The sequence below is a fragment of the Harpia harpyja genome, chromosome 6 (assembly GCF_026419915.1).
Source record: "Harpia harpyja isolate bHarHar1 chromosome 6, bHarHar1 primary haplotype, whole genome shotgun sequence".
NCBI lineage: Eukaryota > Metazoa > Chordata > Aves > Accipitriformes > Accipitridae > Harpia > Harpia harpyja.
The window spans coordinates 53396381-53415148 of record NC_068945.1 but is presented as its reverse complement, the minus strand read 5'-3'; the positions used below and the strand labels follow the sequence as shown (position 1 = coordinate 53415148).

At 41.5% G+C, this 18768-nt stretch overlaps 1 protein-coding gene across 5 annotated transcripts in view; it reads left to right on the top strand.

Annotated features, from left to right (window-relative positions):
* GRAMD4 (GRAM domain containing 4) overlaps positions 1 to 18768 on the top strand; it is an 85944-nt gene that overhangs the window by 31115 nt on the left and 36061 nt on the right. For all 5 annotated transcript variants that reach the window (XM_052789901.1, XM_052789903.1, XM_052789902.1 and 2 more), the window contains exons 2-3: positions 2329 to 2539; positions 7014 to 7134. In XM_052789901.1, coding sequence (XP_052645861.1) covers positions 2329 to 2539; positions 7014 to 7134 — 332 coding nt within the window. The remainder of the gene's footprint in view (positions 1 to 2328; positions 2540 to 7013; positions 7135 to 18768) is intronic.

The following is an 18768-nucleotide window of genomic DNA, read 5'->3' as shown; positions in this document are numbered from 1 at the left end:
CACCCAGGACAGCAATGCTCGTCTGCAGCCTTGAGTTAACTGCTCCATCTGTAAGAGGGTTGGAGAAGGCTTGGGATGCATGCTTGTCCTCCACTGGTAGGGGCTGATGAGTGCTGACCAGAAAAGGATAGCACTCTACCATCCTTATTTCTTCGTGTAGCTGTATCATTACCGGTGATGGCATGGATGGTGAGCAAATGGAGTTTGGTTTACAACTCCTTTGCTGTAGGCCTGACTTACATGGTATGTAAAACTGGTCGAACATAGATGGAGATCTTTGAGATGGGAGGGAGCGTGATAAAATTGTGCCAGTGCTTATCAGAGGTTTAAACTTCCCTGATAGCGTTTGCTCCCTAGTTGCTATTAATAGTAGGGCCTAGAGATATTTCTGGATGTGATAGCTGACAAGTTTCTTCATCGAATAGTCCATGAATGAGCAAGAAGTGTTGCTATTTTAAACTTAGCTTTGACAAGTAATAGAATTTAAAAGAAAAGCTGTTATTGGAAAATAACCTTGGTGTAAGTTACTGCAAGTGATTCTCTTTAAGTGAAAGATTAAACACAGGGCTGCAACTTTAAGCATCTCTGATAAAGGAAGAGTTTTGTGGGGTTTTTTGCCAGCTGCAATATAGGGGATTTGTATTAGTTTCAAACTTAAATGTTTAAGTGAAGGGTGCTAATAAACCTTGGCAGAGGTGCAAACTAAGGCAGATTTTGAAGGGAACAATCTGGTTTGAACTTGGTGTGAATAGTCACTGCCAAAGTGTTAGGGTAAGCGGAGAATCCGCAGGGAAAGGCGAAGAGCTCTGTTGAAAAGAGGTTTGTGTTAGGAGGTGAGAATTACCTCAAGTGCAAAGGCTGTGGGAGCCAGCAGCAAAAGGCTCTTCCTTCTTGCTCTCTATTTATACTCCTGAACTGACACATGTCTAGATCTCTCTTTGCTTTTTCGTCTCACACCAGTGCCTGGGATGACATGCCATGAAGCTAAGCGTGTTTTTTAATGAAGAGGAGGGCAGTGTTGACCATGGGGAAGAAAGGATAGTAACAGCAACAAGTGCCTCAAAATAAATTTTTACCACTTGCAGAATCCATTTGGGAGAGCATTGCAGCACCCTCCAAATGGAATGCTCTGAGCTGAGGCACAGAGTTTGTAAGAGAGAAAGTTAGAAAGTTGCAGCTAGTTTGTTATAAACTGCTAGAGCAGTAGCTTGCTGGAGTGGCAGGATCAAGGAACTAACTTCCCTCTTCCCCAGCCCCCTGCAAAAGATGGAGCTTGGGACCTTTGATAAGGAGTGTGGTACATGTAGAGCATTGAATTGGACTGATTTGGTAGGTCTGGTTTGAATCAGAAATTGTACAGTGCAGTGTCTTGGAAAGCTACCATTACAATGAGTTTACATACGTTAATTAGGCTTTCTTCTATTGTCTTTTAAAAAGCAAAATGCTTCTCCCTGTATGGTTTATGATTTAGAATTTAAGTATTGCTCATGTCAAATACTGTCTCTGGAAGTGAAATGTCCTGGGCATTTCTCATTCCTCTGGATGCCAGGGCACCTGCAGGTTCTGCAAAAATACTGGCTGTGCTGTTTCTCTTACAGTAAAGTTTTGGTCATGCTAGTTTTAAGAAAATGTGAAAGCATCACTAATAAAGTGATTTGCCTTTGTGTCTCAAAGGGAATAATAAAAATTGTCAGTAGTGGTAATTTTAAGGATTTTGGCAGTGCATTTGAAAGTGGTTTATAGGTGATTCCAACAATCTCTAGCTTTTGGTGGGATCTTGTGCGTGGATCTGTCTGGTGGTTTTCTTCAATAAACCCTTGGTACTTTCTGTTTTCTTAGCCTGAAGCGGTAGGGAGGTACGATACACTCCTTACTCCTTTGCTCCAGTTTTTCTGGGGTTTAAAGATTGGTTGTGAAGCTTAGTGGATTTTCATGTCTTTGATTAGGAGCATCAGCAATTTGAAGAATGTGGACTTACCAGCTAAATGTTTTTTTGTTTCAAGTAACCTGTTAGGAACTGACTTCCTAATCTTTCTCTGGAGTGCAGGTTGTTGGCTTGTGCCCGTTATGACTTGCTTTAAAAATAGCCATGAGAAAGAGGCCGTGATAGTGTGGGAAGATGGTAAATCATCAACTACTGAAAAACAAACCATGCATCTGTTACACTGTGGAAAAAAATGCCTGTTAAAAAGCTAAGCTGCAGCATGTTTTTCCTCCAGTGTCAGGAAGGCCCTTGAAAGATGGTTAGAAGTAGTTAGTGATTAGAATGTGTGTATTTTGGTTTATTGCAAGCTTTCTAAAGTACTCTTGATGTCTTGTTTCTTGCAGAGACTCCAACCGTCATGTTAAGGTAAAGCAGAAAAGTGCAGTGCTGAACATGCTAAAGAAGTTGGACAAAATAAGGTTCAGAGGTCACAAGAGAGATGAGTTCCTTGATTTAGCAGAGTCTCCAAATGCTTCAGACACTGAATGTGGAGATGAAATCCCGGTGAAAATACCTCGAACATCAACTCGAGACAATGAAGAGCTGAGAGACCCTGTAAGTACTTGACTTAAGTATCGTTACAGTATGTTATATAGTTGTCAGGCAGAAAAATAACAGAAATTAATAATTCTTTGTCCCTATATTTTGGATTTAACACTTGAAGATTTGTGGACTAGCAAGTAAACTTCCAGTAATAGGCTTCCATTTTGTGGAAAGATCAATTAATTTCTTAGTATTAGGGTTCCCTGTCCCTACTGTTGATTTTAGATGCTGTGGGTGGACAGGTTTGTTAACCTTGTTAACCCTTGTTGGGTTTTCCCTTTCCTTACAGCAGGTAAATGCAGCAGCCACCGGGAACCGTTTCATAATTTGAAGTAAGAAAATACACATAAAGTGTCAGTTGAGAAACTCAGGAGGCTACAACCTCTCTAGCAAGCTCTGTGTTTTGTTGTATTACTGAAGACTGTTTCCCCTGCCCTGCTTCACTGCCTAAATGAATGCAAGTTAAAATTTTGTATTTTAAACTACCTCTTCCCTGTGTCGTGTCCTGGCCACTGCCGGGCCCTGAGGAGTGACTTGGGTGGTTGGTTACACCTCTGGGCTTGGCATGCCGTGTCCTCGCTGCTCCCCATCCTCTGTGTTTGAGAACTGCTCCTCTCTAAGTTAATGACAAACTTGGAAATGAGACCAATGTTTTGTTAGATATTCCTAGAGAAAAATAATCTGCATATGATGTTGTGCAATTAAAAGGAGAGAGTTGGCCAGTTACGTTTCTGTGTGATGCTGAAGATGTGCTGTGCTGCGGGTGGAGAGGACAGATCGGAATCTGCTGGGTTAAGTGACTTAGACCTTTTCTGTGGCTGTACAGCAACAGTGGCATCGGTGCTCAGCACACAGAACAAAATCCCATGGCTCGCAGGATGAAGGGGATTTGGGGAGGGAAGGGAGGGAAGGCAGAGAACTCTCAGGTTGGGAGGTGCTGTTATGAAAAGCCTGAACTGCAGATGGCTTGAAAAACACATTTGTGGGGAGATGTGGTTTTTCAGATCCAGAGCTGGATGTGGCTTGGAGCAGCAACTGTGAACTCTGATAGTGGGTTAGAGGCAATCTGTTGTCATCAGAAATCTTCTTTTAACCCCTCTGTCTCTGACTCCACGCTCAACTCTGGCATTTTGCTGGCTTCCTAGGCACCGCCAAGCCTTGTGCGTGGTCTTCACTAAGCAATAGTGATTGCCAACATTTTAAGAGGGCTCCTGTGTCAAATACCGTCAAAGCTAGAGATACAGAAGGAAAAGCAGAAATCCGTGGAAGGCTTCAAGGCTTTTACTGTGAGTCAGAAGCAAGAAAGGGCATCTGTACAGTACAGTGTAGTTAATCCAGCCCAAGTCCTAGCACTAGCCTACAGAGGCAGCAGAAAGGAGAAACCTTTACCCAGTTAACACGGGAATTAATACAAGATAATTTTTTGTTAACTTGTGAGTTGAGTCAGTGGTGCTAACTTCAGACAGAGGTACTTTATGAATTCAGAGGCAGGCAGTTGACTTACAGCAAATGTATAGACCTTAGTTCTTATCTTTTTAGCCCGTTAGCACCTCTTGACAGAACAAGGTGTGTTGGTGTGGGGAAGAAACTTCTGGACAAAAGAACCATCTGCTTAAATGTCTCCTGTATCACTGTCCTGGACATTCTAAATGCTTCTAAGTTGTATTCATTAATACGTTATGGTGTCACTAATTTTGGAAAGGGATGCTTTATTTTCCACCAAACTTGTATCACTGTGTATCTTACTACTCTGGTTAAAACATTTTATCATTACACGATAATTACATGATCTTGCTCCTAGTATTCTTAGCAAGCAGCCTTATGTTTTAACTTAGTGGATATTTTTTTTCCTTTTTTCTCTAACTTAGGTCATTGTAACCTTTTGTGTTAGTTTAATGATGTGTACCCTCCTGATTTTTAACCCATCAACTGATGTCAGACTTCTTGGATCCAATGCTTTAGCAGACAGACACATTTGGAAACTTTCAGAATGAGTCCTGTTAACTTGCATTACTGCCCCCAGTGCTATGCACCTCTTGCTTTTTCCTTCTTCCAAAGAGGCACAGTCAAGGTATCCTGGGCTTTAATTAATGTCTTAACATCTCTGAAAGAAGCAAAAGTAGAGCTGGTTCTCTGGATGGATTTCTGAAATGTAGCTCTTCTCTGGGTGAAATACCTTACGAGTATCTTCAATGAGGTTGAAAACTTGAATATGCTTAGATATTTGTTAGCCCCTTCTTCCTCTCATCCCATCAGTCTCTGTGCTCCTGTCCCCAACACAGCGCATGGGGTTGGGGAGCGGGGACTGGTTGGGCAGGTCTAAGCACTGGGCTGATGCGCAGAGCCCAGGTGCATTCCTGATGAGTACAGCATCTTGCTCTTTGACCTACATGTGATTTTATTTATTTATTTATTTTTAAACAGTGGCACTGTTCCTTTAGACAGTTCCGTATGAACTCCTGCATGCTGGGAGCAGAGATTGTCCCTTTGTACCAGATGTGGATATACAGTATGGAAAGCCATGCTTTAACACCTGGGCAGCAATCTATATTTTAATAACACTTTCCTTGTGGTTGCCTGTAGAGTGTGTTGTAAGGGTGCTGCTGTTCGACTTCAGCCACACCATCCTCCTTGGGACCCTCCAAGTGTCTGGCAAGTGATAACACTGAATCTTGCAGCGTAAATAAATATAACCCAGCTCTATTGATAAGAAATCAACACAGAGGTTAATTGCCATCCCATGCTCATCTGAAAACAGGCAGCTGTCGCTCTTCAGCAGGCTGGAGTGGTTGCAAATGGCATGTCTTACTGCACCTCTCTGGCTAAAGGCAGGTGCGAACGGGAAATGTGGAGCACGGGGAGGAGGATGCTGTGCTGCAGCTCCCTGTGTGAGGACTGCCCTGGGGTCTGTCCGTCTCTGCTATGGCATGGTTCATGTCGGCTCCAAAATGGGAAGCAGCACAGGGCTGCTGCTCAGCTAACAGCTTCTGCTCCTCGTTGGGGCTAGCAGTGTTGGCACAGTGCTGTGTGGGTGTGTGTTGCTTTTGGGACTGGAAATAGCATCTCTGCTTGGCACTGTATTGAGCAAGCCCAGGTGGGGAGTTGCTGCCAGGTAAACGCTGTGCAATAAATGCCTTCAGAGTGCTAATTTGCCTGTATAGACAAATTCTGAGGCTTAAACTCAGCATCTGTTCAGCTCAAGCAAGAAAACAGATGTTTAATAGGTATCTCCACACTGTTTTATCTTAAAAGTGCAAATCATTCCCAACAGTGAAAGTACTTTTCTGTCAGTGAGCTTTCTGCACATATTTCCTAAAACATAGAAATGTCTTTTAATTAACTCTCTTGTAGATTAGTTGAGTTCATATATGTATGTAATTTAAGCTGTCATGGTTAAATGTATGCAAGCTGACTTTTGAAAGCAGTACAGTTCCTGTATGTTTTCAGGGCTCAAACAAAGGGTGGGGGAATGATTAGGATAGGTAAATAAATCTCTTTTTGTCTTGAGGTCATTTCTTAGATGTAGGCTTCTGTAATCTAGCACTTTGATTTTGAGTACAAACTGTTGGAGAAGCTCCTGTAATACTTGTTGGCAGACTTTTTGTACCTGGTGGGGGCTGCGCACAGTGCCTGAACAACCATTACCCAGGAGATGCCCTCACCCACCCTTTCCCCTGCTGTCTGAAAATGCCCACTTTGAGGGAAGGACAGCATCACCTGCCTTCTGCTGTGTGGGCTTGGGGCTTTTCTGTGCTCACTTCATGGAGGCGGTGGTTGTCATTGTCATTCCTAACTAATCAAATTGCTCTTCAATTCCAGCATTCTGCAGTATTTCCAGTGCTGAATTTGTTCAAGGGGTGCTGGTAAATCTCTCGAGACACTCAATCTCCTCACTCCCCCCTCTCCTGGCCTGCCAGGATGAGCTTCTGGGCACTGACCACATACTTCAGCAGTAACTGGGCTGTGCTGGAGGTTGGGGAGCAGGGAACCCTTTCCTTGCAGAGAAACCGTGGTCTTCAGAATTACACACTCCATAAATGGATATTAAAATAGACAATATGTGTTTTCTAATAGCTCGGTAAATATCTAGAAAAGTATTACATTTGCTAGCTTCACAATTTTATATGTAAAGTATGTTGAATTGACAGCTCATTTAATAGGAAGAGGAGAGGGATAGTATGCCTTTTAAGTCAGCAGAAGAAGGGCTAAATGATGATGCAGTGGAACTGGTAAGGGGGGGGAAATATCTTTGTTTTCTGTAACTCCCTGAGGTCTGCAGAAGTGTGTTCTGTAAACTCACATGGGAGAGATGCTGTGCATTTGATTAGTTTTCACTCATTTATTTTGGTAATATAATGCTGAATAAGAGGCATGCAGAGTTGTTGATACTTGCATCTTTACTGCCCCAGAAGTAAGTTGATGTATTTAAATGACAAAAAAAAAAAATGTGCCTCCAAGCTGTGAGTGTGTTCTGGCTTTCTTATAGGCTGGTCCAGGGACCATCATCATGGCTTCAGGAGTCCAGGATTTTAACAGAACAGAGTCTGACAGACTGAATGAGATCAAAGGTCACCTGGAAATAGCCTTACTGGAAAAACACTTTTTACGTAAGTATAAAATTAATGCTCTGTGGAAAGGAATGGTTTAAGCCTGCTGAAATAAGGCTTCTCTAAACTGCAAAAGTTGGCATCAGAATTTTGAGGTGTGCTGATGTGTGGATAGCGCGTGGACTGATGCTTCCCTAGGAGGAACTTAAAAGTATTCTCAGGGTTTCTGGGTCACTTGGGTATTTTTGTCCTCATTGCATTCTTCACAACATACCTCACTACATGACAAAAGCTGCTTAGTTGAAGTCTTGGTGTTGACATCTGCAGGTTATCTTAGAATTAACTCAACCTTAGTGTGGTTGCAGTAGGTGTTTTTTGTCTAGTAGTAATTGTAAGAAGAGATTTCTGAAGGGGTGACCAATATATTTCCTTGGCAGCTGTTTCAACAAGTAATATGTCTTAAAACACATGTCTCTTAACAGTATATGAATTACCTGTAAGTGTTGTAAGAAATACAGATAAGGATACCTGTAGATTTCAAGTGTTACTTGTTAGGGTTTGTGTGCACATATATATGTGTGTGTGTGTGTATGAGACAAAATTGTCATTCATGGCTAGAGGCACCTGTAAGACTTTTGGGATTTTACGTCAGCAGATCTGAACTGCTGACTTGTAAGACAGGATAGTTAAACCAGAAAAATGGAAGACAAGCATTCCTTTAACTTGACAAAGTAGAGATCTCTGTAATAAATCAACGAGAACTCTTGCTCAGTTGCTTCCCCAAATCATCATTTTAATGGATTATTTTTGAACTTCAGAATATGAGGGTTGTTTTTATGTGTTCAAAGCTTGTCAGATATTTTCTAAGGGGTAGAAGTAACAAGGCTATAGATTCTACTCAATTTCTAGATTATAATCTAACAACAAGACTTGTGTTTTCATTTGGCAATATTTCTTTGATATTTTCCCCCCTGTGTGTGTGAGGGAGGCCTAATAAAGGAGACTGGGCAAGAATTTATAGCGAGCTGCTGTCAGCTTCCACTGATATCTGGAAGAGGTATCATGATTGGAATATCAAGCAAAAACTGAAACCTCTGTTTGACTTGCCTTGTTGGTTTCAGTGATTTATCTGAATTCTTATTTAACTGTGCAGTACACAGTTACCACGTACTCCTTCCATCCCCAAAGAGGTATTGCTTAAGGTCCTGTTATCAAATTGTTTTTTAAACTAGATGGGACATTTGTGATTTCCTGATGTAATCTGATGTGTAACAGAAACAGTAGGACTTCCCAGAACTGATTTCTGATTTGAACTAGGACATGCTTTTTGCTGTAAAAACATGATAGGGTTCCCAAATTCTTCCATGGCTAGTGAATCCATTCTCAGTCCTTAATATATGCTTACAGTAACTACATGGGGCAGGCATTTTTGTGAATATTTTTAGTCTTCAGGTTCTTGCTGTATTTTGAAAACCTTCTGATCAACTATGTTACTACTTTTAGCTGAATCTTTTTCCTTTGCACAGACCTTTGTAGCAAACTCCAAGGTAAAGGGTAATGAAGCTCACCCTTTCACATAAGCTTTGAGCAGATGGTTGTACGTTCAGGCCAATGGGGTAGTTCAGCTGAGTGGCATGGGTCAGTCTTGGGTGTCTCCAGCCCTTACTGCTAGGTCAAGAGCTCTTCACCAAAGCCTGAGGTTTGCTGTAGCTGCAGTTATAGAGTTGTCCTGGCAAGTTGGTCGTAACTCTGAACGTAAAAACAGGAGAAAAAATGGTAAACTGGTAGACAAATAAGTGCAGTAAAGCTTATCCCTTATTCCCCTACACACCATTCAAAGTTTTGGGCTGAAATATGTAACTATGTTTGTCAGTTGGGAGTGAAGTAGGAGCTTGCTTTTTGGATATAGTTCCTGTATTCTTCTGTTTTCTTCCTCCTTCGCTTTGAGTTAATGTTTTGGGTTTGTTTTTTTTTTTTATGTACTAGAAATGCTTTGTTATTTTTTTTCTTCCCAAAAGTGAATTGATGATGAGCAGAAAAACATTCGTGAAATGTGCAGTTTGTTTACTTTAATTTGCCCTTGGAAGAAAGCCTGATCATTATTGTTTTTAAATCCTGTTGCTGCAGTAGGTGTTTTTCAAGAAGGCTAGTCACTCAGCTGTATTTGCATACTATTTTTAATTATGGAATTCCTTAAGGACACCTTGCTGTAATTGTATTTTTGCATAAACTGTTTGCCACTTCCTCTTACTCCATTTCTTCCAGCTAGGTGTGCAAAAATCAAAGCAACTGCTAGTATGTGGGGGAAATATTTAAGGTTCCATGGATTTGCTTTTTAATGTGTTGAGTTTCTAAACATTATTAGCCTGATCCTGGCTTTATTTTTGCCTCTTCTGTAACTCTTATTTGTATTTGTGTGTTATGAGCCAGGAGGTTTAAGGAGGAGAGATTTCCTCCCAGCTATACATAATGTATAATGTACACATACACAACACAGCTACAAGTCAGTGTGGGTCTGTAGTTGCAGGTGCCTGGCTAAAGGAAGAGTGAACTGGTAGTCTTCTCTAAACTCCATTCAACCATGAGTAGGCACCAGTAAAAGGTGCAGTTTGGCCGACTAGTATTTTCAGTGAAACACATCCCAAATCTAACTGTAGCCTCTACAAGCTGCAGAGGAAATCTGGAGCAAATAGTTACTGGATAAAAACAGTTGTCTGTAAAGGGAAAGTATCTACATCTAAGATGTCAGATGAATCTCTTCCTTAGCAAAGAGATAATCTAAACATCAAGAAGTGAAGATGGAGAGGAATTGCTTAGTGTGTTGCATAGCTGTAAATGCAAATAAAATGTGACTGGAAATGCAAGGGATTTAAGCTGCCGACTGACAGGAGGATGAGGCATGAGGAGGAAGGGATCTTGGATAATGATGTTTTAAGCAAGGGAGGGATCATCTGACTCTTCCAGCCTGAAAGGGCTAAAGTTGCTTTTCCTGTCTGTGGGGGAATGGTCTTAATCTCCGTAATCTAATGGCTCCTTCTGAGCCATAGTACAGGAATACTGAAAAAGTGTGTTGGGTCTGTCCAGACTGCAGTATCAGGGTGGGTTCTGCAGAACAAGTCTTGAATGCCTGCTGAACGAAAAGTGCAAAGAGCTTAGTTTGCTGGACCTCCAAATGCACGTGGATGGAAAAAGCTCTGTCTTGGAGCTGTCACCATCGGAATAATCTGCTTATAAAGGACTTTGTGTATTAATATAACTTGTTTTTAATGCACATGAACATTGCCTTGGTGCTGGCTAAAGGTTCAGGTAGGGAAGGCAACTGCTGAACTGGGGCAGCTGGGTTAATATCCTAAGGTTAGTAGTGGTTTTAGCACTTCTATTTCAAAATCTGGTTGTATCTAAACAAGAAATAAAAACTTGCTTGCTGCTTTTGCATTTGAAAGACAAAACTATAGGCAATACCTTTTTGGGTTTGCACCTTCCCGTTACCGTTTGTGCCTGGTTATGGAGGGCAGTTTTCCTGATATCAGCACTCTGGTCCCTGTGCTACAAGGTGCTTTGTAGGCATACATGCATCCTATGGTTTACATGAAGTATTAGCTAATTTTCATTCAAGGATGTTCAGTCCTTTTGCAATGCTAATTTTAGCAGCTCGGGGAAGAGGAGGTGGTGGTAGCAGCAGCTAAGAGTAAACAAACCAGGTGACTTAGAGAAGAACGTTAGTCATAAACTGGTAAATCTAAGAAACGCTGTGTGAGGATGAAAAGCTTTAGGAGGAAATAAAGTCCTCTCCCACAAGGGTTTTGCATTCCACTCTGTACAGCAGGCTGTGGCAGGAGTCTCTAGGGGCTTACAAAACTGCTGGTTTCAGTTATGATTTTTATATCAACATTACAAAAGAAGTGAGGATTATGCTTTCCCATTGAAATTTCTGCTTCCCCACACTCTTCATTCTCACGTTCCTTTCTAAACCTTGTATGTGACTAAATTCCCATTGTTTTCTCTGGCTTCTGCATTTTGGTATAAATGACCCAATGATTCTTTGCAAGAAGAGCAACCTAGCAGAACGCAGACCTCATGAAAGTAGAGCTCTAGAAAACTATACGTGGTCCTTGGGCAGTTCTGGGGTGTAAAAAAGTGATAAACCTTAGAGGCGAAGTGTGTCGTAGTGGTTGTGACCAGCAAAAGACCTGTACTACAAAGTCCTGTTCTGTACAGAAATGCTAATACCTCCTCGAACAGCCATAGTAATTGTGTGCCACAAATTGACTATGAAACTGAGTCAGAGTCTGACTACCAACTGTGTCAGGACACCCTTGGTGTAATTTCTCCTGACATGAGGGTCAAACACCTGCTGCAGTAGCAGAACTAGAGAATAGCAGAGGAATAGTTTCACTGCATTGGTTTTGCTGTTGTCTTACTGACCTGGCAGCCTGTAGTCATCTTTGGTTTAAAAATCTTGAAGCAGAATAAAGAGTTGATTTAAGTAGCAGGTGAAGACCTTGGTAAGGGAGTAAGTAGCTGATGTGTATATCTCAGCCACCCAAATACTGACTGTGGGCCATAGTAGCCATTCCTTGCTTTGATGGACAACCCTGGCCAAGGGATCCTGATGCTGCAGCATGGGCTGCTAAATAAAGCGTGCTGATGCTGGTGAGCACGGAGGCTGTGGTGGCAGTGGAGCTTACCCTGGGTTTCTCCCACCCTCTGCTCCTTAACCTAAGTGCCCTCCTTTCTTTCAGCTTAAAATCCTGGACTCCCAGACACTAACAGGGTGTTTCTGAGAGATCTGCACACATCCCTCGAGCTTGTGGAGTTCCTCTGATGAGGACTGTGGTTTGTGTATGGTGACTGGTGGGGAATCTTCTTGAACATCTTCCCTGGGCACCCAGAGAAGCCACAGTAAAAAGGCATGAGTCCAGGTTTTGCTGCAGAGCTGTCTGTTCATCAGAGCTGCTCTTGCTTGCTTTGTACTAACAAATTTTTTAAGTTTTTTTCAAGGTCTGACTTCTGAATGGGAGACTTCTCAAAACCCACAGAAAGCTTCTTAAAAGGTGTAGGAAAGGTTTTGATTATACCCAGAGATGCTTACATGATGCACTGTGCATATTGAATGCATGTCTAGCCTTCCTGGACAAAACACTCTCCAAAACTGGCTTCGTTTTCCTGGGAACATTGTTGGAAGAGGTAATTGTGAGCAGGTTAGAGCATTTGCCTGGTGTTTAAGAGGCCTCAGTACAAACAAAAGAGGATTCAGACCTCCATTTCTCATCTGTGAGGACTCTGCTCTGACTGATGGAGGATGGGTTGTGCTCTTGCTCGTAACTTGGCTTCCAAGAGCACAAGGTTCCCGAGACCCGAGAGCCTCTCCTCAGGGGAGAGGGAAAGAATGTGACTCCAGCCCAGCGCAGCAGCAGGCTGGAGTCCTGGGACTGGCTTGTGCAGTCTGCCCTCTTCATTGGATAAAGCATGCGAATGGTGGTGGCGTGAAGATGCCAGAATGCTGGAGGGTCCAACCCAGGAGGATCATGTGCCATCACGCCGCCTTTTCGTGGGGCTGATTAATCAAAGTGCAGCACAGTGCTGACAGAGGTGTATTGTTTTAGCTCCTCGATGGGCTCAAACAGATGGTGCCTACGCATCGCTTTAAGTAGGTGGGATGTGCTCTTGCTTCTGCCTTTTTTTGGGTGCCCAACTTGGCTTCATGAATTGTGGAGTCAGTGTGAAAGCTCAGGCAGGGCGGCAGGGCAGCAGTCAGCGCTGCTGTGCCTGTCCCTTTTGTATAACTGGGCTGGAGATTTTGGGACCCCCATGTGGAACCTGCTTTTCCCTGCTCAGCTTAGTAACATAAAAGCCTTGGAAGAACCTACTGCTCTTCCCAAGCCAGACGTTGCAATGTTTATAGCCTGTTTCACTTCTGCCAAAAACAGGGAGTGAAAACAGTTCCTGCAATAATGACAAAATTTTTGCGGTTCCCTTCATTTTAGATGGATTCTGCAACTCTTCTGGCATTTTTAGTCTCTGAAATTTCTGAAAATTCATAGAGCAGGAGTACTTTTCATGACTTTTAAGCTGGCAAAAGTGTATCTAGCAACAGAAAACTTCCCACTTGATATTTTGAGATCGGGATCTGTCTCAGTAAGTTATTGATTTTTAAGATAGTTCAGATATTTTCAGGAAGCTTAATTTAAAATCCTTCTGCAATGAAGGGGAAATGATCTTGTGTCTGTTACAACACAGTAAAGGTCTACTGAAAACACTATGTGTAAACATAAAGTTACTAATTGGTTGTTAGCGTAACTATTTTGTACATACCATAGTAATGACATCTTAATTCTTTCCAACCTCACCCACTTGAAGTGGGACATAACAGGAATGGTGAGAGAGGAGACCAGACCAGTTTGCATAGAGGAAGAAGATCTTGTCAAACATGATGTGCTTTGTAAATCAGTCTTCCTCATCACATGAGATAGAAGAACACTTTCACATGAAACTCTGCTGTTGAGGTGAGGAAAATAGTACCAGGGGAATGTTAATTGCACTAAGAAGCAGGACGACGGTTCAGATTTAACCTTCCCTCCACTGCTTCTGGATCAGAGTTGGCTTATTTCCTATCAGCGTAGAGAGCACTCAGGCTGCTCCCCACACTGTAGGCGTATGCAAAGACACTCAAAAATTGGTCCTCAAATGCTATGCTTATTTTAAGTACTGGAACAGGAGCTCTGCCTTTGAAAGAGCAATGAGAGGCACAGCAGAATGACGGAAACAAAAAAAGTAAAAAGAGGGATTGTTTAACTGCCAAACCCATGTTAGGGGTTTTTTAAGGCAAACTCGTATGACTGTTTCTGGATATGACACATAACTTGTTCGTTTTGATGTGTGCAGGTAAACCAGACTGAGCTGGAGAAAGGTTATAGTGAAAATGCGGTTTCTATACTTAACTGTTTCATTTCTCCACTCTACCAAAACACCTATATAAAACAGGATAGGGAGGAGGAAAGGATATGCACTCAAAAAATGTAGCTTATCTTTAATGTTTCTGTCTGCTTTTTTGGCTTTTTATGACACCAATATTCCCATTAGAAAATCTTTTTTTTTCCCCTTTTTTCTGTATGAAAGACTCATGCAAACAAGCAAGAGGCCTGACCAAAAGGGAAAACCATTAAATTGACAAAGCAAGGAAACAAGGTGTTCTCAAGTACAAAAACCCTCTGAATAGTTCTTCCTTCAGTTTTCTTTCTTTGCTGACTTGTTTTTGTTTGGTTTGTGGGTTTTTTCCCCTTATCTAATTAGCTTGTGGATGTCTTGCTTTTTGTCCCCATTCGTAGACTGGTTGGGTTAAAAAAAATCTTCATATGTTTTTAGCATTATTTTCTTCTAGAGAGTGTAGCTGAGCAAAGATCAGCTGAAGATAAAGTAGTTCAGGATGAGTCTTTTGGAGCAATAGGAAAAGAAGTTTTTGAGGAAGGAGGAATAAGAGTTCACTGAGGATTAGTTGTGTAGCTGAATGTGTGGACAACACATTTTGATACCTGTATAGTAGTAGATCATGTGAGGTATCGAATTCGAGGTGGTGGTTTGTTTTTGGTTTGGGGTTTTTTTTATGCTTTCTCTTGATTTTACTTTTTCCTTACAGGAGTTTCTTTGCTCACCTAGGACTCCTCACCACTAAATAAATAAGTTTTTGAATGATACAAAAAATATGACAGAAGTTCACTTATGCTGTGGGGAATTTCACTATGACACTAACTGCTAAAGGTTACAGAGATGAATCAGGGCTTGTAGATGGCTCTGTTCCTGCTAAGTAGCTGATGCTTTCACTGGCATCTTCAACTGCTCTTAGTAAGAGGAAACGGTTATCACAATATATTGGGAATAGTTTTTGTGTAATTCTCTCTGTGATGCTGTAACATTGGCTGCCATTCCACTCCTTAGCACTATGCAGCATGCCTGGCAGAGGAAGTCCCTGCACTGCAGGTAGGTAGTGGTTCAGAGGGTACTGCCACCAGTCCCTCTTCTTGTGCTGGTGGAAGAGCATCTCTTCCTGACCGTCGCCAAACAGGGTGCTGGGCTCAGTAACTCTTTCATTTCACTTGATGTAGCTGCTAAATGTTCGTATATGACACTTAGCTTCCTCAATGTTGCTTCACAAAATACCTATTGCAAGATAAAGAGAGAAAAAAAAAAAAATTATTCTTGTCTTTGTGCCTGAGTTGTCCTAAAGAACCACCTCTGAGTTAGACAAAGTCTGAGAGCTTCTGCCTTCAGTTTAACAGGACCTCCCCTTAATCTACTTCTTTGTTTTGGTAACTATGTTATATGTCGACTCCATATTATACCATTTAGTTTTAAAAAAAGTCTGAGGAAGCACTGGGCAAAAGAGGGATCAGTGATGCTGAAACCCATCATTATGCCTTGCCAAGTTCACTCATGGCTTTTCTGAATTAAAGGTAATAGAAAAATAAAAATCTAGAGTAGGAACATAGGTTGGCTTTAGTCTGTTGGTGTAAAAGGGACTTAAAGTCAATATAATGCTGATTTCTACTTTCTCCAGCAAAGAATGTGAGGACAGTGTCCTGAAAAAAACAGCATGAAGAACTCTTGCTTAAAATGCGGTCAGTTTACAGTGTTGTACTGAATCATCCTGGTAATAGTATCTGGTATTGTTATAGTAGGAAGGAACTTCTAAAATTGTGGTCAGATAACGCCACAGTCGGGCTCCTTCTCCCACCCCCCTCCCACTGTTGCTGCTGTCTGTCTGCTGGAATGACTCTCCAGACCACTCGTTGTCCAGTTCTGGAAGAGCTACGAAGAAGGCTGGTATCCGTTTTAGAAGTGACCACCTAACCGCACAAGCAAAGGAAGGGTTAGACAGTCAACCTTGAGTTTGGGGCTTGAAAGGGGAGATTTTTGGGTTCTTCCTTCTTAAAATGCTAAGGGTAGTCCCCGTAAGCAGGTTAGCTTTGTGCTTCCAAAGTGAAGCGTAGAAGTCCAAGTGTGAAGGAGGACATGAACTTAAGAGGTGACTTAAAGAAGAAAGGACAGCTAATAAAGTGCAGCTGCTAGAGCGATGGCTTAGGCAAGCCCTTTTCTTTCCCAAGCATCTGGCATGCAAAGAAGTAGAATATCTTGCAATGTCTGGGATCAAAGGCTAATGTTTTATCTGAAGCCTTTTGGATAGATTTGTGGTAAGTCTTTGGCAGTCTCTGTGGTTCTCAAGTCACTGGTGGAAAGGACATAAGCCCTGGGTAAGGAGAGTTAGAGATTAGAAGAACAAGAAACAAATAGTATACAATTAAGCTGTATCCAGTTATTGCTATGAATTGTGAACTTGTCTCCAGAGGAGTATATGAATTACAAAATAACTGGAGACAGGAAAAAAACAGGTTAGGGATTGCTATTGTGGGTCCTTCCTCCATCACTGCTTGTTGGTCAGACAGTGTTCTTCGTATGTCTTTGCATTATCACAAGTGGTGGAGCCGTTCCTTGTCTTTCAGAACACTGCAACTTGCTGCTGGTGTTTAAGATAAAGACTAAAAGCTCTTCAATGTCTATGTTAATGAAAATAGACATGTTTTAAGACTCCTAACATCTTGTTAGTAATGTCATATAGTTGGTTTAGTTGGGACAAAGTTAAAATATTAGCTTTCTGTAGGAGCTGGGAGTCTGGCAAAGGTAGAAGCTGCCTGCACTGGAGAAAACTCCAAATGTCTGGCTCTGTCAGCGTGGCTGGCGAGATCCAGTTTGACTGCGTGTGGTTGGGATTTAGTGCATTTAGTACCAATTAAACAACATCCTTGAACTCTGGTAATGTTCAGAGGGTTGTAGGGAGATTTGCCATAATTAACATAGACGTAGAAGGGTTATTTATATCTTGTTAAGTACTGGTGTTTCCCCATGTAAATATTACAGGGTGCATGTACGCTTTTTGGCATTTCTAGTTTTTTAACTTGGTCTCCTTAGGTTTAATACTAAACTGATTTGGTAGCTAGAAACAGTAGTCTGCAGTCTTTAGCTATGCTCTGAAAGAAATTTTTGGTCACTTTGTCCCAGAGGGGGATTTTGCAGCATACCTGTAGGCCTACGAAGGAATGCTATTATGTCAAACAGCTACTAGGAGACTCCCTAATCCACCTCCAATCCCCGCATTAAGGGAAACATCCGCTTTACTGCAGTATTGAATTAGAAATCCAAGCTGCTGCCACGCCTTCCCAGCCTGATGTATCATCTTTCTTTTCTAAATACTACTCAGGTTCTGTTCAGTCTCACCTGAACTAATACTTTGGTATTTAAGAGCTTTTTATCAAAGCATTTCTTACAAGCTTTTGTATTCTGAGGAGCAAACTGAAATTTTTCAGTTGCTGTAATGGCTGATGCCATATGATGATGCAATGAAGCGCTCAGTAGCTTGTCTTTTAGCAGTTGCGTGATAGCAACTAAACTTTTTGAAATGTTAAATCTTTAAATTTAAATGACCAAATCCTTCAGGTGCGACAGTTATGTTACACCTAATAAAGGATAAAATGCTGTAGAAAAACTGAAATGGATAAATTTTTTTGGTAACCTGTGAGATGCATCGTGGATGATGCTCTTTCCTATGGGGTCAATTCTCCTAGGGTTTACACTGCAGTAGTACTCAAGTTAATGCAGTTGAAATGCTATTGTTGCCCTGTCTCACAGACTTCTGAAGCTCACTTTTAAAAGTGCAATAGCATCCAGATACTGTCCTGCTTTTCTACACAAGTTGACTTCGCTGGAGAGATTTTAAAGTGTTCTTTCAGGGTCACACTTGCTGTCACAACCTAAAGGGTTACCCAGCCTGCAGGTATATAGAGATTGTGGCAGTGGGTTGGTAGGATTCTGTAATGCAGAAGGACACGGAGGCTTTTTACTCTAAATTTCTCTATTTTATTACAGTTTGCTACAAATACCACAAAAATCACCACTAGCAACTATACCTATGATTGATAAAGCAAATATATATGTATGGAAAAAAAAGTATATATAAAGCTGTTACAAATTGTTGGCAGCAATCAATAGTATGGCAGCAACCAAATACATGTATATTATTACAGGTGACTACAAACTTAACACTGGTGAAGCAAACTTATCAATAATACAGCAGCAGATGTAATTATGATAGATTACTTATGCACATATACATATGTTTACAATAATACCAGTATTAAGCTTATTGGACAGATCTCAGAATGGGCCAAACCATCCCAGAAGTGGGAGGACAAACCAAACCCTCCCCGGCAAGGGTCCAAGATCTCTTAGAAAGTTTGTGTGGAGAGTTCAACCTATTTAGGAAAGGAAAAGTACATGCAGCATGGGAAGTTCTCAGAGAGAGAAGCTTCATTTTGGATAAAAATTAAGTCATTTTTATATCATAGAGAAATAAGGAGGTGTAGGACACCACCACTTCGGCAGCCAATAGATGCTATTAATTTCTGGTTTTTACCTGGAATAGCCAATAAATGTTGATGTTTTCTGTTCTCTCAGGCCAATTTTTATTTTTCCAGACTGTTTTCCTGTTCTCGCAGATAGAACAGCCAATGGCAGTTACCAATTCTTACTTTCTCAGGATGTTTTCTCCCTTTTCCAGACTATTTTTCACCTTTTCAGATGATAAGATGCTGTTACAGTTCCTTGTTTTTGTGCTCATCAGTGGTATCTCAGGATGTCTCTGGT